Here is a 25317-nt window from a genome sequence, read left to right on the forward strand (position 1 = left end):
GAAATGGTGAAACGGACATAGTCCAGGTTGGTTACGCAGTTTTCGCTACTTAGCGAAATACTTTTTACCAACATTTTAGGTTTTTTTTCATCCTGGAAACCCTGTGACCATAGATAAAGCTTGTTTAAACGTCAAATTTGATTTATAACAGTCAATTCGCAACCTCCAAGGCGGGCTGGTGTGGGACCGGTAATTTTACTCAATGTTTTGTCCGTTTTGTTCAACTGTTTATGCAGCTTGAACCTTAAGTAACTAAAACACTGTTAATATTAAATAAAACCATGTTTCATATAGTTATTTATCAAGCACATAAGTTGAACATTGCTGTTAGTTTTGTATTATTTTGAATAAATTTAATTCTGGATCAGACAAATCGTTACGTCCTTTTGGTTACAATTTGAAGCGTAACATATAGCCGGACTAGAAAAATGTAACCAAACGGACACGGTAAAGTCGCACGCACATTGAGTGTGTATAGTTTTTACCGTGACTTTGTCTATACTTATTTAATTCATATGCAATTAATAAGTCATATTTTAGTAAGTAATATTGAGTTTCTTATGTTTAAAACCTTATCTACTGATTTTGGTACATATTTTGTAGTCCTTTTTTTAATCACTGAGTATTTGTGTAAATTTTTGATTATTGTGATCTCGTCTTTACTTTGTCCATTAAGGTACATGGGTGTCCATTTGGAAATGTCCCCTTGATTTCAAAAGTATTTTTTATTGTTTATTCAAAGTTTATAAGCTAAAATATTTAATTTTTTTGACAATAATCTTTAGTTTTGGTAATTCTAATTATTGTTATTCGTCACATGGCAGTAATGCCAATAACTATTTAATAAACCTAAAAATATCGTACGATTTGGGGCCACCTCGTAACCAAACCACCTAAAATGTCCTTTTATGAAAAACGTTTGTTCTAAATTGGTCAATGATGATTGTTTTTAGGTTGTTTATTAACATTATTATGCTTTAAACATAAAAACATTTGCTTCAAGTATGTCTTTTATTGACTATTTCAATAACCATTTGTAACCAAACGGACCGCAAAAAACCTCCCTCATCCTATTAAATATTAATTTTAACTGGTTTATGCTAAAAATATAACGATTCTCTTTTGTGTTTCGTAAACTAGAATATATTTACTCTTAGAATCACATAAAAAAGTACCAAATAATCCAAATTATATTTTCAACTCGTCAAGTGAGTCATGGTACAACTTTAAATGGAAATGCCCTAGTATGGCGTAGGGTACCTAAATATAAGATAAGTGTAGTTACTACAGTCACGATCTGTAATTGTTGAGCCATTTATAATTTTAGCTAAATTAGATATTCCATAGCGCAATCATTGAACAACCAGTGTAGCTAGGGCCCTCAACGGCATAACTGTACGAAGGTATGTCCTACCAAAATGTTTATATAATCTGTGGCTCAAGTACGTAGAATCGCTTCAGCATGAGGTTTGTACATGTGTGGGTAAGTATTATAATACTATACCTACGTGTGCGTGTGCAAATAATTTTTATATATACTTCTACTTTGATAATGTAGATACATTATCAAAGTAGAAGCTCCGTATTACAGGTGTAATTTTGTTGTTACCTGAATGTACCTAATACGTTATAATTTGCCTCCTGATATTTTACAGTGCATCTCCTACTTTAAGTACGATAAAATAGACTCCACATTTATTGTACATTTTCCTCACAACAATGCATTTCAATACAATAATGTGAAACTCAATACTATGATAATGCATAGTTACGAGATAGCACTTACTCTGTAGCATTATTGGAATTCAAAACTTATCAATAAGTTTACTCGGCTCTGCTGATAATATTATTGAATCGCAAATACCTTTGTGATGCACGAATAATACCCAGACTATAACCAATACCTATAGATTTTGAACCAATGGGTAAGGTAATGAAAATCATAAAGGTAACAATACACCTTTATACCTATAGTAATAAAGGTGGTTGTAGAAATAATTACGATATTCCACGATGATTTTCTAGTAAAGTGTAGCTTACTTTGGGAATATAGTTTTATTATTTAATTTTACTTATCCCACTTGCACCATTCTCCTGACCCGGTTAAACCTGGAGTAACCATATTAGTTACCTGTACGAGTTGATACTGACTTACCGTTTTAACCGGTTAACCCCAGGTTAGTGGGATGGTGCAAATAGCGCTTAGGTATCTATTTATTGTACCTAGGTACAATAAACAAGGCAAATCTTATAATGACTTTTAATCGACCTAGTAACGTTTGACTGCCAAGCCTAAGAATTATAATAATTTGGTTTAAAATTAGTGGTTAGTTTACTTTGCTGTTATACTATGGGGATGTAGATAGGGTGCGTGACGTATCACAGCCACAGTAATCCAAACGTCCACTTTCTCCAATAAATATTATAATGTCAAGAATATATACAACACAGAAGGAATGTCCAAAGTTCGGAAGATAGAAACACAGAAGGTAACAGTACGGAAGAAATATAGAAATAGAAATTAAGCGTCAACAAAAGCATAAGCGATAGCGAACGTAATGCGTCTAGCGGTCACAAGCGACATGCGTTTCGCGTCAGTAATGAGCATAGACTGAGGCGGGGAGCGGCGATGGCCGGCCGGCACGGAGCGGGTCTCAGAACCGGGCGCTCCGAACAAAGGATTGCTATCGCGGTGCGCGTGTGCATTGCACCCGACTTGTTGGCAACGTCAAGAATTGACGGATGATATGTAAATATAACGTGTATATTATTATTGTGTAAATGTAAATAAATGTATAAAATGTATGTAAATAAATATGTGTATATATTATGTTTTATATAAGAGTATTAATATTAGTTAAGTGTAGGTATAAGTGTAAGTGGGAAAGTAGCCCACATCACTCCCCTCCAGAGACCTGGTTAAGGGCGATAATAATCTGGGAAACGTACTTGCCTTCCCGAACGAGTAGTTTTAGGTACGTTAGCCTGACTTGGCCCAGGGTCACTATGCTGCCTCCCGCGCAGGATGTTTTCTGGTGCGGCAGGTGTGGTCGACCCCTGATCAGCGAGCTTCAAGCCCTCGGACAGGTAATGCGCTGGTTTTAATCGGTCGATGGTCACGGTAACCGGTTTGCCTTTAATGAGGAGTTTAAAAACTTTATCAGTCCTCTCCAGGACTTTGTGCGGGCCTGAGTATACAGGCGTTAGAGGAGCGCGTGAAGCGTCTTCGCGGAGGAAGACGTATTCAGCTGTCGCTAACTCTTTAAACACAAAGATCCTGTCCTTGCTGTGGCGTGAAGCTGGCGTAGGCTTCAACTTCGAGGCGAATGAGCGTAACCGTGCGGTAAAATCGGCGATATCTGTGGTACCGGGTACGCTTGGGTCAAAAAATTCGCCTGGAAGTCGCAGCGGCTCGCCGTAAAGCATTTCGGCTGAGGACGCTTGCAAGTCCTCTTTAAAAGCGCTGCGTATGCCGAGAAGCACTTGAGGCAACACCTCGGACCAATTGGCGTCAGCATGGCATGTAATGGCGGCCTTGAGCTGCCTGTGGAAGCGTTCCACAATGCCATTGCACGCTGGATGGTACGCGGTCGTGCGTCTATGCTGGAAGCCGATGGTCTTAGATAGATATTGAAACAGTGTGGACTCAAATTGTCGACCACGATCTGTGACAATATCTACAGGACACCCAAACCTGGATATCCAGCCAGCCAATAATGCCTTGGCCACCGTCTCTGCCGTGATGTCCGCTATTGGTACGACCTCTGGCCACCGCGTAAAGCGGTCTATGGCCGTCAAGCAATAGCGGAAGCCTTGTGAAACAGGGAGGGGACCGATTAGGTCAATATGTACCTGCTGAAAGCGAGCCCGAGGGAGTTCAAATGTGCCTAGAGGTGCAGACACATGACGGCTCACTTTGGACCGTTGACATGGCACGCAAGCTCGTGCCCAGTCTCGGCAGTCCTTCCTTACGCTGGGCCATACAAAACGCTGGGCTACAATCTTAGCACTTGTGTTGGCACCAGGATGACTTAAGGAGTGGAGACTGTCGAAAACGGCTTTTCGGTACTGCTTGGTGACGAATGGTCGGGGAGTCGGCGTACTGACGTCGCAGTACAAGGGTTCAGGGCTACCCGGGAATGGCATTCTTACCAAGCGCAGGGATGACGAGGCCAAGTACTCAGCAAGCTCGGGATCAGACACTTGAGATCTAGCTAGATCGGCAAGATCGAGTGGTATCGCCAGTTCTTCAATCCGAGATAAGGTGTCGGCCACAACATTGTCTTTGCCGGATATGTGCCTTATATCGGTTGTGAACTGGGATATGTAGTCCAAGTGCCTAAACTGCCTAGGCGAACAGTTATGTTTCCTCTTATGGAAAGCAAAACTGATCGGCTTATGGTCAGTATAAATCGTGAAGTGCCTCGCCTCTAGCATATGCCGGAAATACTTAATACCCTCGTAGATCGCAAGCAGTTCGCGATCATACGGCGAGTATTTGGTCTGGGATGGACTCAACTTCTGAGAAAAGAAAGCCAACGGCTGCCATACCTGGTTCTGCAGCTGCTGCTGCAGTACCGCACCCAGTGCCATGTCTGATGCGTCTGTGACCAACGCCAGCTTAGCCCGACAATCGGGATGAGCAAGTAACGCTGCGTTGGATAGGCTTTCCTTGGTCTCGTTGAAAGCCTTCAGAGCATCGCCGGTCAGGTTGATGGGTTTGGAACCTTTGACTGCTCCACCCAGGAGTGCGTTGAGAGGTGCTTGGATTTGAGCGGCATGTGGCAGGAATCGCCTGTAAAAGTTGGCCATACCCAAAAATTTCCTCAGCTGCTTGACGTCCTTGGGTGGTGGAAAGTCACGTATGGCTTGGACTTTCGTGTCTAAGGGTTTGGTACCGCTCTCAGAAATCAGGTAACCTAAAAAAGTTACCTGTGGAGCCCCAAAGACGCACTTAGACACGTTGATTACCATGCCGTAGTCTCGGAGTCTGGTAAAAACTTCACGTAGGTGCTGTTTGTGCTGCTCTTCGTCTCTGGAAAAGACTAAGAAGTCGTCCAAGTAGCAGTAGACGAAGTCCAGCCCGCGTGTCAGCTCGTCCACGAACCTCTGAAAGGTTTGGCCTGCGTTCCGGAGTCCGAATGTCATAAACGGAAACTCGAACATACCGAAGGGTGTAGTGATGGCCGTCTTCGGTATGTCCTCCGGACATACAGGTATCTGGTTGTAAGCCTTTACGAGGTCAATGGTACTAAAGACCTTACAACCAGATATGCTGTGGGTGAAATCATGCAAATGCCTGATGGGGTATTTGTCAGGGACGGTACGGGCGTTGAGCTGACGGTAATCACCACAAGGGCGCCACCCATTATCTTTTTTAGGCGCCAGGTGCAGTGGTGAAGACCAAGGGCTCTCTGATGGTCGTGCCGTGCCGCTAGCCAACATACCTTCAAACTCTTGCCTCGCCAGCTTCAGCTTGTCAGGGGCAAGACGTCTCGGAGCGCAGGATACCGGGGGACCTGGAGTGGTGCGAATGTGGTGTTGTGTGTTGTGTGGTATAGTGCGGTGTATGCCAGCAGGTCGTGTGATCTCAGGATATTCCTGTGACAATATTTGATGGTAGCAGGAATCGCTGCCGTTCATGACCTTTACAGAAAATATATCACTAGTATTAATAGCAGAAACGGCATTAACATATAAACTAGTGACGTTATCTACAATACGACCTAGCCTCTTACCACCACAATCTACAATTAAATTATAGTGCGCTAGAAAATCTGCCCCTATAATCGGTTTAGTAACCATAGCTACCACAAAACGCCACGGAAAGTCGCGTCGAAGTCCAAGGTCCAGGTTAAGATGCGCGTAACCGTAGGTTTCGATGGGTGTCCCATTGGCTGCAGAAAGGTTGTACCCCGTCGGTGCTCGACGCTCGTGCAGTAACGACTTGGGGAAGACGCAGAGGTCGCTACCGGTGTCGACCAAAAACTGCAGCTTCGACCTTCTGTCGGTGACAAACAGGCGACGCGATGTGACAGGGCGGTCAGGAGTCGCCATTACCGACTGCCCATGGCATTTCCCGACTTCTTGTAATCGCAGGGTTGCACGCACTTGCTAGCATTCTCGCCATGTCTTGAATGGTACCAGCAGATGGGGAATTTCCTATAACTGGACTGGGACCTGGTGCTGGAACGACTCTGCCTTCTGGAGCGGCTGGGATTCCTTGAGCGGGATCTTCCTCCTTCACGGTCCATCTTCAAGGCACGAACCTCTCTCCTGAGCGCAGCTATCTCCCTTGCCAAGGCGTCAGTACTGGAGCCAGGTTGCTCGGAGCCTGCAGAAGCGACGTGTGACGAACAAGCGCAGCGTGGGCCGATGTCGTGGACCCTGTCAGCAAGGTCTGCGATAATGTCCAACGAAGCATCTGGATGCCCTGCGAGGACAGTTTGGATGCTCGCGGGTAATCTGTTGGTCCACATCATGCGTAAAACGTCGTCCGATATGCGCTTAGCTGCCAAAGCCTGCAGGTGACGCAGGAACTGAGACGGCTTACGGTCTCCCAGCTCTTCATGATGCAGGAGTTGCTGGATCTGTCGCTCGGTGGTATCGCTCAGGCGACTGATGAGTTCGCTCTTCAGCTTAGCATATTTGTCAGATGCCGGTGGATTGGTGATAATATCCCTGACCTCCTTTGCAAACTGTCGATCTAACTGACTGACGACATAATGGAACTTTGTCAGGTCATTGGTGATGCCGGCTATGTCGAACTGACCCTCAACCTGCGAGAACCAAATCGCGGGTTCCTCCGGCCAAAAAGGTGGAAGTCGTACTCCGACTCTAAAAACTTCGGATGACGGAGTCGTTGTTGTAGTGGAACCGAGCGGCGCAGTTGTGACGGATGGTGCAGTGGGAACAGGCACTGCCGCCGGTACTTGTGTAATGGGCGACATAACGGTATTTCCTTTGTCTATTTTGCTCGACACTTCTACGTACGGTTTTCTGATGAAATCCTCTTGGTACTGTGTTCTTCAGGGGTCACCAGTATGGGGATGTAGATAGGGTGCGTGACGTATCACAGCCACAGTAATCCAAACGTCCACTTTCTCCAATAAATATTATAATGTCAAGAATATATACAACACAGAAGGAATGTCCAAAGTTCGGAAGATAGAAACACAGAAGGTAACAGTACGGAAGAAATATAGAAATAGAAATTAAGCGTCAACAAAAGCATAAGCGATAGCGAACGTAATGCGTCTAGCGGTCACAAGCGACATGCGTTTCGCGTCAGTAATGAGCATAGACTGAGGCGGGGAGCGGCGATGGCCGGCCGGCACGGAGCGGGTCTCAGAACCGGGCGCTCCGAACAAAGGATTGCTATCGCGGTGCGCGTGTGCATTGCACCCGACTTGTTGGCAACGTCAAGAATTGACGGATGATATGTAAATATAACGTGTATATTATTATTGTGTAAATGTAAATAAATGTATAAAATGTATGTAAATAAATATGTGTATATATTATGTTTTATATAAGAGTATTAATATTAGTTAAGTGTAGGTATAAGTGTAAGTGGGAAAGTAGCCCACAATACATTTGTTACTGAGTTGTTTCTAAGATAGACTTATTACGTGCACTCGAAATAACTATCTCATTTATAATATTAGCAAAAGAGAATACTTGTATGAGCAAAGACAAACGTTGCAACCTAATTCCACTACAAAGCAAACATTTGTTTTATTACACTTGAAAACAAAGGCGAAAATCCAGTAAATAAAGTAAAGAAAACACCTATTAAAGCGGATAACTCTTTTGTTTCGTTTCGCCATTGAAAGGAACTAATTCAATAAAGGAGATAATCATCGTTGCAGAAAAGTTTAGCTGCACGGGGTCTCTCAAAACCAGAAGGTCATATGACTTTATGGTGAAAGTTAAAAGAGTAGTTTGTCTTCATGACTAGGTGTAATCGAAGGGAAAGATTTAAGGACTACTCACGCTAGACCGGACTGGAGCCGAGCCGGAGCTTTCGGCGCTTCGTTTTCTATGGAAAGTACCACGTGATATCATATCAGCGATCAGCCGTCATAGAAAATTACATTTCAGACGCTGCGGGCCGGGTACGGCCCGATCTAGCGTGAGTCATCCTTTATTTTACTACTTTATCGTTACATACGTAATCACCTCAATGCACCCTGGCTAATTCTGTGATATAAATCCTACACGTTACATATATCTAACAAGGTACATATCAATTGTGTGTATGATCGTATGGTTGAGTTCACATATTATTTAATTTTTATTATTATAAACCAATGCAATGTACCAAAAATATATTTATACGCCCTTATTGCTAGCTTCTCAGAGGAGTGTAAATAAATATATTTTTGGAACGTTGGCTGGTTAAGATGTTCGTGCCTGTACATAAGTACGTACAATAATACGTGATAAAATAAAAACGCTAAAAAGAAAGGCGAATCAAAAGTTTAACATAGGTAGGCACCTAACGTTTTATCTTGGCTTTGTGATAAAATAGACAATCGTTTAATCGCTGACTGTATGAGCTTTAAATAGTTACTAGTTGAGTCATACGTATTTTCTCATCGTATCTGTACCTATGCTTTCCAACAACTATTCAAGCACACCAAAGGGCTAAAAACTTATGGATTATTTATTTTCTAGGTCTCTTTTTAATGCTTTTGATTGTATTAAGACATTCCAATTATAAAATATGAAGTTTGCTGTAAGACAAGCGATACTACTTATTTTTCATTAACTCTGTGTATGGAGTTAAGTCATTTTATTGTGGAAAGGCAAACACAAAGGCTTTTGTCGCCCTCTGCTGCTGCTAGTTGGAACTAGAATAGCAAATAATGCAATTCGGATAAGTGGAGGACTTTTGTACAAAATCGTCTGAACTCAATCGATAATTAGTTAATAATGCAAAGTACCTGAAAAGCTTTAAGAACATGATCCAGAACTGAACAGATGACAAAAACATAGACGATTGTAGGTAGGTATATATCATATCTAAAATATTCGGGAAAACCACCATAATGTTCTATTCGGTGCAAAATTAGTTCAAACTCTGGGTTCCTTGTTGTCCGTTGATCTATTTGGATAAAATTGGGTTATTTTATGATATTTTTTGGTTTTTGTATTTTAATACGCAAAAATTTTATAGGTAGGTAAAAATTATTTTATTTGCCTAAAATTAATCAAAATTTTAAACAGGTTCTAGGTAATTTTAATCAGATGTCATCTTTTACCTAAACCTTTACGAGAATATTTCAAATGTGCTCGACTTGGGTTAAAAGTTAAAGTGTATTTTTAGTGTAAATTCAGAAAGTAAGAAGCAACTTAATTAAGCAAAATAACGAGCCCCTCCGGTTAGTTAATTTATCCATGAGTTAATCGGAGGGTTAAATCAAAGGCGGGCGCAGATAGCGGGTTCATTAGTTTAGAGATCAGATACGGACACCTTTACCTGAGGGTTAGGTAAGGCCACGCTTTATGTGAAGCGAAAAATAATTGTTTTAACCTTTCATATGTGTGTAGTGGTCAAAAATCGTGAATCAAACCTCGTTTGCGCTATATTATAGTTTGTAGCTTTCTAATAGACCCCAACGGCCCTTTGTCTATTTTTAAGTAAAACCGCACGTGTTACTTACCTGCAAAAAAGGGTCTTAATTGTTCTATTTAGCGCGGGCTAGTCCAACGCTCAAAAAACCAGTGTAGGTGCGCTCTTCGATAACGCGCCTTTGTTACGCATCTCGATGACACATTTTAGACTGGTTCTGTAGCGTTCAACTCGCCGGCACTGAGTACTGTTACTGAGTGCCGGCGAGTCCACACACATCCTAACAAAATATTTATGCATTAGTTCATTTTGAATCTTATTGCAATTTCCATAGGAGTTGTAATTCAATTACCTGGGTAAAGTAACAAGAGTTAAAGTTGGATATTTAATAAAATATAACTAATCAAGTTTACAAAAATTCACTACGTTATATCTCATCATCATCATCATCATCTCAGCCATAAGACGTCCACTGCTGCACATAGGCCTACCCCTTTTTTGGGGGGTGAATGCCATAATCGCCACGCTTGGCAGGCGGGTTGACATTATATCTGTATTAATTGAATTTTAAACAGGACGCAAAGTTAAGAATACAGCCTTAACCTGAAGCAGGGGAGATAATTTATCTCCTCGCTGTTGCCCAATTTATAGCCACGAGAGCGCTCGTAAACATTGGGAAAGAAATTATAACCGAGCTCAATGAAGGGTTTCACTATAGGGCGGTGAACTTCACGCTGTACTTAAGTCTCGGATGAATACAAAATACGTTCTGCCTGATTCGAACTTTAAGATACGTCTAACATTACGTCTAGATACCTACGTTATGGATTAGATATGCCAGTATTCTATCGTTTCTAGAGCTATTAATAATACACTGACATACGGCTCGATTCTGAAAATGTATTAGATCTCTACTAGACCTCAGCAAGTTACGATATGGATAATTTAAAGATATTTGTAAGATAGATATGTCAAATTTGACGTTTGCGCGATTCTGGAGGTCCTCTTGAACGATTTCGACAAGATAGATATGTCAAATTTGACGTTTCCGCGATTCTGGAGGTCCTCTTGAACGATTTCGACAAGTTATGACTTAGATATCCAAGTCACATCTAGTCGATATCTAATGTAAATCTAGTTGATCTCTATATCGTTTCTAGATCTTGTGATTATCTCGTTTCCCGAATACGCGTGATAGCCACTTACATGATTCATGCAACTGTAGTTGCGAGCTGTCACCCTTATTTTCACATCATAATAATAGATGTCACTAAAAAATATCAATCATGTGAGTGGATAGACGTAAGTACGTAATATTTGACGTACCTTAAAATTCGAATCGGGCCGTTTGTATTCTAATACTGCACAGTGTAATAACTGTAAGTACAACCTTTGTAATCATTCACGGTTCTAACACTATACAATTTAATTATTTTTCTAGTTTTAGGTAGTTCAGTGTTATTTAACCATGCCTCAATTGACGTTTTGCTTATCCGTAACCACACCAACTAACCACAGCGTGCAACCCAATTGAAACGTTAAGGTAAAAATTATTACATTATATCACGTTAGACCCATTGTAATGTACTGAATATAATATATAGTTCGTTTTTTTTAGCAGTAGAAATAAGGTAAACAATCTTGATGTGTATTTTTATTGAAAAACACGTTTTAAAAATAAGTTACGGCAAATATGTAACAATTATGAATCTAATACGATCATTTATATTCTTCTGCTTTCATAAGTAATAGTTACTAATTTTTAATTTTTAAAAAGCGTATTTCAATTAAAAGACATGTCACCAAAGATGTGTGTGTGTGATCGCTTACCTTCTTTCAAGTTCTTTCTATTGCTAAAAAAAACGAACTATAATATTGAAAATTCTGAGAAGTATGTATATTGACAACAAATGCAGCAGGCAGCGCGATTGCAGCGCGCATTGAGGTCAAATGGCATCATCAGCGAAGCGGCCCGGCCTGCTGAAATCTACTGATAGTGGAAACGGTCCTTATTACCGGTACATTTGCATTTTAAAAATATTCTTTCACTTAACGTAGCACAGATTTAAACTTTTTTATGATATAGAAGGCAAACGAGCAGATGGATCACCTCATGGTAAGCGTGTAGCGCGCAGGGAGTTGTGTGCATTGTCGGCTTTAAGGTGGGAGTACGCTCTTTTCTTGGAGATTTGAAGTTATTATCGGTCCGGAATACTGCTCACGCTTAACATATTATAATTTGCAAAAACGAGACTTAATCGCATATAATTATGTTTTAAAATATAATATAATACCAATTATTTAAATTTACTTCTTTACATATTACCAACATTTTAACTTGGTTTATTTTAAATTTTAACCATAATTCTAAACGCTATCATGGATACTCAAATAAATTTCGTATTCATCTTCCTACAGCTTGAAGCTCGCAGCTCCTATTCCTTTGACATGGAAAGTTGCTTGAAGTTATAATATAAAACCCTTGAACGACGCACATGATGTACTTACAGTCGAGTTGACACACATATTTACAAGCCCGTTCCAAGAATATACTTACAAGCCTCTAAGATACTGAAAGTAAGGTCGTGTAAATATAATTTTGGAACGGGCTTGCGAAGAATTTTGAGAACTCGTGAGTACTAGGTACTTACTTACTACAAAAATTACGTAAATGTCAGTTCCGCTTTTGTGGGTGATTAGGTATTCCGTTTGTCTTTAATGATGAGCTTTAATAGGCCTATGGTGAACCACGTTCGCCGTGTTGCCTCTCTTTCGCACTTGTAAATTCGTACGTAAATGTGACAGGGAGGCAACACGTCGAACGTGCGTATCTATGCGTTGCTCCTTGTTAAACCTGTTGCTCAATTTTTACCCGAGTCTTATTTAAAAGTATTTAGTGTCTTGATCCTGGCGGGTGCTGCCTCTGCGTGTGTCTCTTGTATCTGCTTGCATCTCATTAAAGTGTCAAAAGTGCCTCTACGTGTCGAGAAGAATGTAATAGTAGGTAGTTATTTGATTCTTCTCACAAAGCATTCGATCTTAAGCAATTGAAAATAACTATTGCGCTAACATACAATTTCAAGCGAGATGTACAAATTCCTTATTTTTTAAATTGAAATGCACTTTCACAAATTGCAAGCCATCGCCAACCGTGTGGCGCGCCTTTTGCAAAGATTTCATTCCCAATTGAAAACTTGTTGCCGCGAGCCCGGAACAAATCCGATTCTATCCGATTTCGACGTCGAACGCAAATATGACAATATTAGGTAAACACGGATGTACGGACCATGTGTTGAAGTAGACGTAGCAAATGCTCGTATTGCGCGTCTCAGTTTGACATTTGGATGGTGACCACAGCACAGTTAATTTTAATGCGCTATTAAACTCTTCTGAGCCACGTTCGCTCACAATCAAGGCATTCAAACACCATCGGTAATTAATTGTAGAATTCCACCAAAGCTTAATTAAAAGTTCCGACTTATCGTTCATCAATCGTGATGTCATCGATATGAAATATCGACCCGCTTGGTTGTCATAGGTACTATTGAGGTGGCTTGCGGTATCCAGTCTCATCTATGGTCTGTGGATGGCTGGATGCAGTCAATATTGCATAGCCATTTCAACTCGTTTGAAGGAGGATCTAAAGGTTGATTGCTTTTTACCATTCTCAAGTCAGGTATTTTCATTGAAACCGGGTCCAAAGCCTGAAGCATTGTTTTCTTAATTCCATTCTAATTTCGGATTCATACTATTATACTCAGGTAGCATTACTACTTTGCTGATGTACCTACCTGAATGACAAATTTAGATAGTAAGTATCTATATCAAAATCGATGTAGCTGCCCGGAACTTTAAAATTTGTGGTAGCAATGCAGACGGCAGTAATGTCGCGCTGCTATTGCAGCCAACATATATTAACACAACAACATACATTGCAACATATATTGTTGCTATTTGTATTGGTGTCGCCGTAATGCTGATGGAATTTGATCCGAACGGTAGGTACCCACTGATTAACAGTCCACCGGGCGGTATCGGCCTGTCAGTTAGAACAAAATTTTGACAGTCCGAACAACTGACAGGCCGATACCCTCCAGCGGACTGTTAATCAGTGGGCTGTTAATCAATCTGTTAAAGGAAGGTTTAAGTGTATAATGTGTTAACTACGGTATAAATTATAATATATAATAGAAACATCATCTTATTTGTATAAAAAACACAACAACACAACTTGAGAATAAACTGCCAATTGATGAACTTGACAGGCAATCAAACCCAATTTAATCATAATTATTATACTGCCTAGTACATTATACGGACCTTAATAGGCCCATCAAACTCAAATCACCGTAGCTCCACCAAGGCATCAAATTTAATCGCTCCCGTCATACCAGTACCAGAGACGTCACTTAGATTACTTCGTACATCACCTTACTTGTCAAAAAGGTTAATTATTTTGAAGATGGTGCAGATTTAGGACGTTTTGGATATGAGGGTATCAACCGCATGTTAACATAGTAGTTGAGTAATCTTGTGGAGTGTTGATCTTCGACGTTAAAGTATCAGGCCTGAAACTGACATTCAAAATTTACAGAAGCTATATTAAGTACCATCGTTATAACGCTTACAAAGAGGTATTTATTTTTCATCTAAGCCATTTATGAAAATTTAATTATAAATGGAATGGATTAATAACCAAAAATTTTAGCTCAAACCTCAGTTTATATTACTACTAATTGCCAAAATGGAATGTCTATACGATCTATGTAAAAGGTGCCCCCACCCCCTAGAGGGACTTGCTCGGGTGACAGAAATGTAATTTATTAGCTAAGAATTATGTTAAGGTAAGGTGAGGTAAGACGACCATAGTTTATTTTGCTCGGGACAAGAACAGTATGAGGATTAGATACAAGACATGTTTATCTTGTCCCAGTGATACTGCCGCATTCGAACTTCAAGATATTCACAAGAGACGACACGTACTAGATCTATTCTGGATACTTACGTTATAGTTTAGATATCAACTAGTTCTCTTTTGCAGCGCAATTCGGGCAACCAATGTCGTTTTTACGTTAGATAGAGTAAGATATCTATTAGATGTGAATTGGATCTCTAAGTCATATCCTGTGGAAATCGTTCAAGAGTATCTCCAGAATCGCGCAAATGTCATATTTGACAGGTTAGATCTTAAACATTATCGTATCTTGGTGATGTCTAAAAGATATCTAATAGATGTTTATTTCAAAATCCGAATCGGGCCCATAGTCTTATCCCCCCTTACCCCTTACCTATCTCTAAAATTTCAACGTGATAAGTAACGACATCTTCCTGTTGTCTGTTAACCTTAACCATCATTAAAGGAACTTGAAACCAGAGAACGCTGTGGAATTCCCGCAATTCGCCGCGAGCGCTTTAGGAGCATGAGAAGTGTGCCGACTTATCCAGAGATGGCGCTGTTTGCAAAAAAGTTCGTCACATTTAACGTTGTCTAATGATCAGCTAAAACCAAAGTAATTAATAATTATTAATCTACATATAATAAATTACCTTCCTGTTTTGTTTTTCTTTTATCATACGAAGTTTAATGTTTTTCGCCGTCATGGATTAACCCTTTGACCGCCGTTGTCCGGTATAGAAGACAACGATAGAACGATACGCTGGCGCCGTCGTCTTGTATACAAGACACAAATTCAACCACTGAGTTAATGTGAAAATAATAACAATTGCAATTTCATTTACACTCGTGTTCATATTTAAGGTCTTTGTTTTTTCATTTATTTGCTTTTTAAGCCGCTATATAAATCCCTTCTTTTATAATAAGGCATTTAAAAAAATTGCTCCAATTTTCAACATTTTTCATGTTCCTCGTCGCCGTTGTCTTGTATAAAAGACAGCTAGGGATGGGAATGTTAACTCGATATGGTAATTTTTAAAGTAAATATAAAGTCAGAAATATGTTTTTATCTAAGTATTTGAACACTTGTTAATCGCCAATTTTTTTCAACGAATAGTAGGTAACTACTTACTAGAATACGTAGAACGAGAGTCAGATAGGCATAACTATATTTAAAGTTCAGGTAGCTTCTTTAGCTCTATAAAGTAGAGTCAGACAAGTAAATTTGCCATTGTAGATTGTGGACTATTTAATTGCAGAAGAGATAAATAAAAAAAATAATTGATGTTATTTTATAGCTTAGTGGGAAGGGATACACCGCAGCGACCGCTTCGCACAAGTGTGGTACAGGGACATACCTGTTTATCAGACTTTACTTTTATTGTTATAACATTGAAGTTAATGTGTAATTTTTTTGTAACAAGTCGTTGAACGTTTTTTTGATAAGAGTTTACCTATAGATTAATGTAAACCAAACTGAAATTATAATGATAGATTCTAATTCCGGAATAATATCTTCACTCATTAAAAATTCAACCCACGTGTAATTTTCACTAAAGCGCGGCGATATCACGTCTTGAATTGACATTGTTTAGTGGTTGTTTTTTATGTTAAATCCCTATATTTTAAACATTTTCGGGTGTAAAACATATGTTTAATTTTGGCAATTTGGAATGAAATTAAAACAGGATAAGAACAAAGCTAAATTAAAAAGAAATTCAACCCACGTGTAATTTTCACTAAAACAGTTCCGGTATATTGACTTTATCGACACATGATGCGCAGCTTTAACGTTACGCCAATAAAGTTTACGTACCGACAAGCGCTTACGCCGTTGACCTAGAGACTATTATTACTTGATCCGCGCGGAAACAGTCCTTGTCGGTCTGCATTGCGGGCAGTCCATGGGCGCCGTTGTCTTGTATAAAAGACTTCTCGTACAGCCTAGTGCGGCGATATCACGTCTTGAATCGACATTGTTTAGTGGTTGTTTTTTATGTTAAATCCCTATATTTTAAACATTTTCGGGTGTAAAACATATGTTTAATTTTGGCAATTTGGAATGAAATTAAAACAGGATAAGAACAAAGCTAAATTAAAAAGATTTTTACCATAATATTGTAAATATCGATATCACTATTTGCAATCCCTAAACTTTTTATTAGTTGTTTACTTAAAATTTGCTCTGGCGTGTGGGTGAGCGTCTTTGCGGACTAGGTCCGGCGGCCAAAAGGTTCGTGAGGCCAAAATCGGCTTTTAGTCTACAAGTAAAAGAAGTAGGTAGGTACCTACGTAGTAGCAGAGATATATATAACTCCGTATAAGATAAATAAAGTCTAAGAAAAAAACGTGCCTCGGACGGCCAAGGAAAAGTCGTTCTCGAATAGATGGCGCCATTACCTTTTTAATATTTTCGGCTAGATGGCGTTAACGACACCGTTTGGTATTTGACAATTCTAACACATATCAGTGAAAGAACATGGGTCAGTAGGGAACAATAAAAATTAAGAATCATTTATCCATAAACATATTTTGATTATTTTATACATTTTCAATTTTATTTTAAGTTTTAATCGTGTGTCGATAGATGGCAGTAAATGTACCGTGACTACAAAATTGACAATGACAGGACCCCTCTATACTATCTATTCTTTTTGGTAGTAGGAACATATTAAAGGTAACTTAATATAGAAGAGACCTTGACAGGTAAATCTAACAAATGTATTGTGTGACCAGCGTTATCTACTTATTAGGTATGGATATTTTTAATCCCATGTACAGTCAAAGATTATAATTTCAGTACTATTAATTCATTTATTTCGTACTTTATGAAACGCTAGGGACCTCATACTATTGTGACTGTGACTTTTTGTGTTGTGTGTAAGTACCTTGGTCACAGAAGGTCTGTGGCCTTGGTATACGGAACGGTACTGAAAATAAATTCCTTGTGCTTACAATTACCATCATCAGGTAAGTACTACCAATCGTTAAAGTGCATGTTTAGATATTTTTGATGGCGATTGTACATAGTGTATACACTGGCTATATCTTACAATTCGTAAAGTATATTGCAAAAATATACAGTTGCAGCTAGAATGAGATACTTATCTCTGATAGGTAGGTACATATGGAAGGAAATAATAAATCAAACTAATTACTTTTTTCTTATTATGTATTTTATAAGTGAATAAATTAATTGTTTTAGATTGATGCTACTATTACAAAGTGATACAAAATGACAAATTAATAAAGACAAATTAATACATACAATATTTGTAAATGTTGTTTTTAAATAGCGTACCAAAAGTTATATTGCATATTTTGTTAAGTTTGAATTGATGTTTTTTTTTATTTTCATTTAAAATACACTATAACTGAAAAATTGTTACAATATAAATGAGACCATTTCATGTTTTATTCATTTTACTACTTTAAAACAGGCAGTAGTAAATTAAATAGATGAATAACTAGACACAGCCTGCGGCGGTAGCACGGTCGCATTTTTATCGCTTGTCACAATGCCTTTCACGTTCTAACAAGTATGTAAGTGCAAAAGTGACGGACATAGTACAGGAGATAAAAATGGAACTATTTTGTGCCCGCTGATCAGTGTTTGTAACGACAAAATGGTGGAAAATTAGGAAATGCGTGAATATGCTAAGAAAGCTCTTTTTTAGGGTTCCGTACCCAAAGGGTAAAACGGGACCCTATTACTAAGACTTCGCTGTCCGTCCGTCCGTCCGTCCGTCCGTCCGTCCGTCCGTCCGTCCGTCTGTCACCAGGCTGTATCTCACGAACCGTGATAGCTAGACAGTTGAAATTTTCACAGATGATGTATTTCTGTTGCCGCTATAACAACAAATACTAAAAACAGAATAAAATAAAGATTTAAATGGGGCTCCCATACAACAAACGTGATTTTTGACCAAAGTTAAGCAACGTCGGGAGGGGTCAGTACTTGGATGGGTGACCGTTTTCTTTTTGCTTTTTTTTTGTTTTTTTTTTTTTTGCATTATGGTACGGAACCCTTCGTGCGCGAGTCCGACTCGCACTTGCCCGGTTTTTATGAGATTTCTTAATTCCAAGCTTTTTTCTAATGTTTTAGTAGCCAGGCAATGTTCACATCAGAACAAAAATACATCACAGAATGGTGCACTATCCAGGATATATTGTATTGCTATATTACTTTTAGGCCAAAGTGGTGCCATCTAGGCACAACTATGGTTCGCAATTGTACTTTGTGCGGAGATTACAGGATGACCCAAAAATATGTAATTGTAAATATTTACTGCGGTATGTTGTTGATAATGTTTAACAATCATTTGTGAGTGTGTATCAAAGCTAAATGATAATATTTTGAAGATGTTGCGTTTTGTTTTAGTTTCTTATTGTAGTTTTAATTTTTAATGACATGTAAAAAATATGATCCTAAATTTATTGACAACGTATTTTTTGCCATCCGAATAAAAGCATTAAGCTCTTTATTAACTTACTTCTTCCTGTTTGAACAACTTTTAATAAATAATATTTGCAACTTAAGGACATTTTTAAATCAAATAAGTATTATACATCGAATTTAAACTGTTGTGAGACATACTAACATTGAATAATTTTACGGTTTAGACTCACTTGTTTTTAGTCACTCGCGCGACATGGTAAGTCTAAACCGTAAAATTATTCAATTCAAAGTATTATACAGATAAAATACATTGTCAGTAGGTACTTCAATAAGTACGCACAATAATGTAGTTGATAATAAATATGATAAACATCAACAGACATTATATTATGATCTACATTTAGTTGATAACGTTATATATACTCATATACAACGCGTTTGTAAGGCAGTGTAACAATTAATAGCGTGACAGACGGATCTTCAGGTCAACATATTTTAGTAAGGGAAACTTTTATCTAAAATATCGTGGATTCAAGTCTCATTTGTGAAAACGAGGGCAAATAAAACTGCGTAGATCTTGTAAGAAACGTTGCCATGAAAAACCCCTGACATAAGTTAGTTTTTTAATTTGGCGTGTAGGTGAATACGATTCAACATATTATCTGGTTTAGAAATATTAATAATAGATGATTTCGTGGAGGTTGTGAATCCATGATTGATTTATGATTTAATTCAAAGTACAAATAATAATTTTATTTATTTATTTTTAGATCCGAATGTCACTAACGCCAAGCCATGTAAGATATAAGGTACTCACTAAAAGGCATCTTGTTACAAATATTTCAATCGGTATATCACAAAAGTTTCATCAAATATGTTGCCACCTTCAAGGCTGAAGGTTCCACTTATAGGGCTTAATTAGTTCGATGAAAAAATCGTTTTCAGTAGGAACACAGTTGCATTTGTTTTGCTCCATTCAATTTACAAGAAAAACAAAATCAACTGTATTTCTTACACTGTAGATTCAAATTTCTCTGACAATATCTTCCCGGCAAAAAAGTATCAAATCATAGATACAATATATGTTTGGACACACGATTTTGGAGTGTTGGGCATGCCAAACATACAAAGAACAATTAATTTATTAAGTAATTATGTTTAAGTGGCGCCATCTTTTGACAAATTTGTAAACTAAGTATAAATGGTGAAATTTTTGTCACATACAGCGTTCTTTTATTCAATTCAACCGATTATTCATTTTGACAAATATAATATTCTATATTTTACAAATTACATGTGTTTTACTTTGATAAAGGCGTGAGTCGTTAAACCAGTGGCTATACACTTTAAGACTAGAAATCTAGGATATTACAAAATTATAAAAGCAAACTCAATTCCTTCCTATGTTATGTCTATTAGATATGACACATGATACTATAGTTACACTCCATATACACAATATTTTACATATTTTTACACATACATGACGTATTTATCACATTATTTTTTTTATTAAAAGTATGTACGTCTGTTTACGAGAGACACTGTTTATACATTACCTATTCAACTGAATAAATATTTCAAGATGATTTGAAATCTGTGAATGAAATATGTAAATACCTTTTTATTTTACCAAGCTAAGTAAAATTCACTTGTAATAAAATTGTTTTTTGGTATAGAATTGCTAAAAAGTTTTCAAATATATTTATTTATTAACTAATGATAGTTATGATATTCATCATTGACTCAAATTAAGTATTTAAAATAATTAATTACCTAAATGTAATTGTATATGTAGGTAGTAATCGTATAAAGAGTGCCTTCATTCGTGAACACATACAATATTTATTGCAACTTCTCAAAGGCTACTAGAGCTCACCGTTGTTATAATTTAATGACTTTATAAGGAATTAAAAGGAATGACTAATTAAATATTTCCGTCGCTTATGCTTGACACAGACGGACAGCATTCCAGCCAAAACTTGTATGGAGTTTATATACAAATTGTAGCTGAAAAGCCACTATTTGTGTTCCTTTTTTTTAAAATACAGGATAAAATTTTAATATTTCAGGTCAAAATTACAAATTCATACCAGTATAAACTGGCTACTTGATCAAAATCATCATCATATGATTCGGTTTTCACATAAAAAAATACAACTATTGTAGGGATTTTATTTCCATTCAATCACGTACGCACCATACTAATGTCTTTAACGTGAAGTGATGTGCACAAGCTGCTACAATATGAAATTTAAATTTGAGATGCCGGAGATCAAATATTTCACTCGCTGCACTGACTATCGCTCTAATCCTTCGGTACCCTCCAACACTATATCCATATTGTCCACACAATCAATTCGCACACAACAAAGCACTGACTCCACGTGACGTGTAAAATGATTGGTGTAAATCCTTTAGTGCGATTGAGATCTTTCAAACACATTAGAGTTAGTCCATCAAAACATGTCTCTAGATCACACCTCTATAGATACTCCAGCGTCTTAGCTAGGAGATCAACAGTATGCTATACATCAAGTTGCGGCCGGAACGGTAGATGTCGCGGCGTGTGCGGCGGCTCGTCGAGGTCGCGGGGCGCGCGCGGCGGCGCGGCGCGGCGCGCCAGCCGCAGCGGGCACGGCAGCAGCTCGGGCATTACGCTGTGGTGCGTCACTAGTGCCGATAGGGAGGTGAACTCTTTTGTGAAGCCCTGGAAATGAAATAACAATTGGGTTAAACCTGATATGTAAAGTGAATTATTGCAAAATAATGTGGGTATACGTTACAAACCAATTAATTATTGAACCAACCCAACTTCCCCACATTTGTTGCAAGTTTTCCAGATCAAGAAACGTCTTTAGTTCTCAATACTACTGAACTTTATATTCTAAGGATGAGGTACTCGATACCCGTAGGCTGGAAGTCGAGTGGGACTAGAAGAGTGGAAAGCAGTTGAGTGGTGCAACGACACAAACGCGGCTACTGACAGATAGCTGTTTTACCTTGATTTTGTACCCTTTAGGCGTCCTTAAGATGAGGTAGTGCGCGATGCCCGAGGGCTGGAAGTCGCGCGGTACACGCACGGACAGCGCGAAGCAGCCGGTCTGCGTGGTGCTACAGCGCACCATGAACGCGCCTACTGGCTGATTGCTTAGTATTTCTAGCGCTATCTGGAAATTGGAGAAATTATGATTAAATTGTTGTACTGATTAAATAAGAGTTCAATTCGCGCTATTGAACACAGACAATATAGAGAACTCCATGGAATAAGGAGGCTGTATAGTGACAAGATCCTTAGCATTGCAGTATATATTAATCTGAATATACCAGCATGCTTCATGTAGCCGTGAATACGCGGCATGCCGTTATTGTAGTAACGTTTCTACTTTCTTAGTAATTCTTTCTGGAGTTCTAAGGATACTTTCTGCTTCTGCGGTTTTAGGAACCACAGCGCATGTAGTAGTAACTCATGCAGGCTTTGCTACTTTGCTCTGGCTCCGTGAACATTGTGAATTGTCACACAACGACGCTCCTGACTACGTCGCCATACTAACAACTGTTCTGTCAATGATACCTCTCTAGGGATCCCTGCTTGAAACCACGGCGCATGTCGCAGCTCCGGCTCCGCTCTCGGCACGTTGTTGTTACCGGACCCATGTGATCCACCACATGATGACGCTCCTGATGATGATGATGTCGCTGCACTGCAACCTGCTGAACCGCTGCTGAAAATATTAAAAGTAAAATACTTAGAAAGCCTCAGATCAGTATTTTTAGTCAGGGTTGAAAATACCGAAACATTTAGCTACGTAAAACGTAAAAGACTTCTAGTTGACAAGAAAATGATTCATCAGTAAAATATCCTGTTTGGTAATTCGTTCTCGGTCGTAATTCCAAATAAATGTTTTTTACAACAAAAGACAACAATAAAATAAAATCGTGCTCATATAGGCATTTCCTTTTGGTTATCAAAAACTTACATTACCAAGTTTTTAGTTTCTTAATTTAAAAAATATAAATAAGTTAGGTTTATGTTATTGTCAATACTGAAGTACTAAAGCATGCTGGCAGTTAGTATAAAATCTACCTTATCCCAGAACTCCATATAAACCCATGCACCTTACCCGTTCTTGATATGATTAGTCTTGGTAAACTCCTCAAGGTTCTGCAGACTATCATGTCTTGGCGTGAGTTCCCGGTTGGACTCGCGAGTGTCGCGGCTCCGGGCCTCGGCCTCTGAGGCCTCGTTCACGTAGCCGTTCATGCATAGCGGCAGGTTGGTTGGGCTGTAAGCAGAAACCATAAGCAATGTTATGGTACAGTTATGAAAATGTTAGGATCTTCGATTGCAATTGAAAGGGCGATCAAAGAAACCAAGATAGTTAATCTGATTTCGCGCACTTTCTAATTTTGTTTCAAACAATAAATGCCTACGACTACTAAAGAAATGTCATAAATAATAAACATTTTCATAATGCACAAGCAGACTTCCCACCCCTTATCGAGTCCTCGTTCTAGCTTATACAGTATGTGTATTAATTATGGTTAAATCGCAGGCAGGCTCCCAGACACCGCCGACCGTTAATTACTAATTTAGCACTCTTTATAATCAAGTGGGATTTAACCATAAATCCGGCTCGATTCCATAGAAGCAGGACCACCACCACTGTTAGATTTCTACTATTTCCAGGCAATTTTAATTCGCCCTTTAATCGTAACACTCAAAAGCAGCAAATAGTGGTGACATTGCGCAGAAATATCCCTGCAAGGTGACCATTATTCGTTCCTTTTTTAATTCTGAAGACTTGCCAAATACCTATTACAACTTATAATCTTAATACCGCAGACCGAAAAGGAGATTGGAAGAAGGGAAGCACCACGATGTGAACGGATCGGGCAGGAAAGTACAAACGACAGGGTTGAGTGGATAAAAGGAGGGGAGGCCTTTGCCCAGCAGTGGGACTAAACTAGGCTTACTAAAAAAAACTATACTTAACTCTTTTATGTTCCCTTTCCATCTATTTACATACACCTTTCCTTTCTAAATTTTCTTTATATAAGTACAATCGTTTTTCAAATGAAACATGCTACACCCTGCTCTCCAAACCGAAGACTGATTGCAGCAACTTACGTGGTTGGAGTGTCAGCAACTAGCGGAGTGGAGTCATCATCCGAGGGCTGCAGCAGCGCCCCGCTCAGCCCCATGAGCCTCTTCATGAGCGGCGCGCGCTCCCCCAGCCGGCGGTAGCAGTTGATCTCCGTGGGGGAGTTGGACTCCTCCGAACTGGTGGGGCTGGCCTCGTGCTGCATGCCCATTATGTCGCATTTCGATGGTGATCTGGAATGATAATTAGAAATTTTAGTAACAATGGCCTTGATTGTCATCGTTTACCTTTCATATTTTAATGTATTGATTTTGTTTATTTAACGATTCATTATCTATTTTAAGGCTTTCAAATATTATTACATACCTAATTACAACTTTGCCAAAAGGGTTACATTTACTTAACTATACCTATTCATTTTGATTTGTAATTTGTTGCTATCGCATAGCAATACAAGTTGCCCAAACAAATTTCATAGCTTTCAAATATAAAATCGGAATTAAACTATAAGGAGCTATAATAATATATACATAGATACCGACGTATAAAAATATTTTCACAAATGTATTTTCTACAACTACACCAAGTTAGTGTGATGTTTATGGCACGAAGATAACTAGACACTTAATAAGGTAAAGATTAGATTAGAACTTATTCATAATGAGTTATGTAAGGAACGGTTAACCAGGAATATTAGGGATTGTGGAAGAAATTCCCCCAGCCCCACTCGTAAAAGGACACGGAATAAAAAAGGTTTACTAATTCTTAAGCCCTTCCCTGACTAGCCGACGCGGTATCAGGAATGCAGTATAATGCAGTATCTTCTGATTGGCGCAGATGAATTAAATAGGCGCTTATCACGTATAGTAAGTGATTCCTTACCGCTAAAACATAAAAAGACTTTATAAAGTGTTCCATTCCTGGGCAAAGGTTTAGCGAGAAGGCCTTCGTATTATATGTTTAGATTCGGACCTGTCTCTGGAGCGCGGGTAGTGGTGTGTGAGGCCGGGCAGCGAGTCAGGTGCGCGCACGCACTCGCCGCCGCTCAGCTCCGCGCTCTGGAGACAAAAACATAGCCAGTTAATATTTTAAATTTGTTTTAGATTGTCTGATAAAAGAGGATACTGAAGATTGTGAGAAGTGGAGGAAGAGTCGTAAATTGGACTCAGAGGGCTGAAGCAGAGGCTAAGGATTTAAACGGAGTAGAGACGGACAAGAGGGACTTTTTTTTTCAATATCTATGGATCTCTGTTTTTGTATACCGGAAAAAGTCTTAAAAACAGGCCGAGTTGTTAGAATCATTTATTTAGTTCAAACCTACTCGCACCAACAATAATTCATT

General features: G+C 38.8%; 2 protein-coding genes across 3 annotated transcripts in view; both read right to left on the minus strand.

The window, feature by feature from the left end:
* Positions 1-6056: 6056 nt before the first annotated feature.
* Positions 6057-6950, minus strand: LOC134664764 (uncharacterized). Its single transcript, XM_063521507.1, has one exon. The coding sequence runs from the start codon at positions 6948-6950 to the stop codon at positions 6057-6059; it is 894 nt and encodes a 297-aa protein (XP_063377577.1).
* A 10738-nt stretch (positions 6951-17688) lies between these two features.
* The window catches only part of LOC134664668 (EGFR adapter protein-like), a 160055-nt gene continuing 152426 nt past the window's right edge, over positions 17689-25317 (minus strand). The window contains exons 6-11 of one of the 2 annotated variants that reach the window (XM_063521409.1): positions 24948-25033; positions 24002-24208; positions 22995-23156; positions 22445-22595; positions 21873-22040; positions 17689-21580 (exon numbers count right to left, since the gene is read on the minus strand). In XM_063521409.1, coding sequence (XP_063377479.1) covers positions 21398-21580; positions 21873-22040; positions 22445-22595; positions 22995-23156; positions 24002-24208; positions 24948-25033 — 957 coding nt within the window. In that variant the 3' untranslated portion in view covers positions 17689-21397. The remainder of the gene's footprint in view (positions 21581-21872; positions 22041-22444; positions 22596-22994; positions 23157-24001; positions 24209-24947; positions 25034-25317) is intronic. The other variant, XM_063521410.1, reaches the window with a different exon arrangement.

Source organism: Cydia fagiglandana, chromosome 5 (assembly GCF_963556715.1).
Source record: "Cydia fagiglandana chromosome 5, ilCydFagi1.1, whole genome shotgun sequence".
Lineage (NCBI taxonomy): Eukaryota > Metazoa > Arthropoda > Insecta > Lepidoptera > Tortricidae > Cydia > Cydia fagiglandana.

Coding starts and splice junctions, on each gene's coding strand:
- LOC134664764 (XM_063521507.1), bottom strand. CDS start 6,950: ATGTCGCCCATTACACAAGTACCGGCGGCAGTGCCTGTTCCCACTGCA.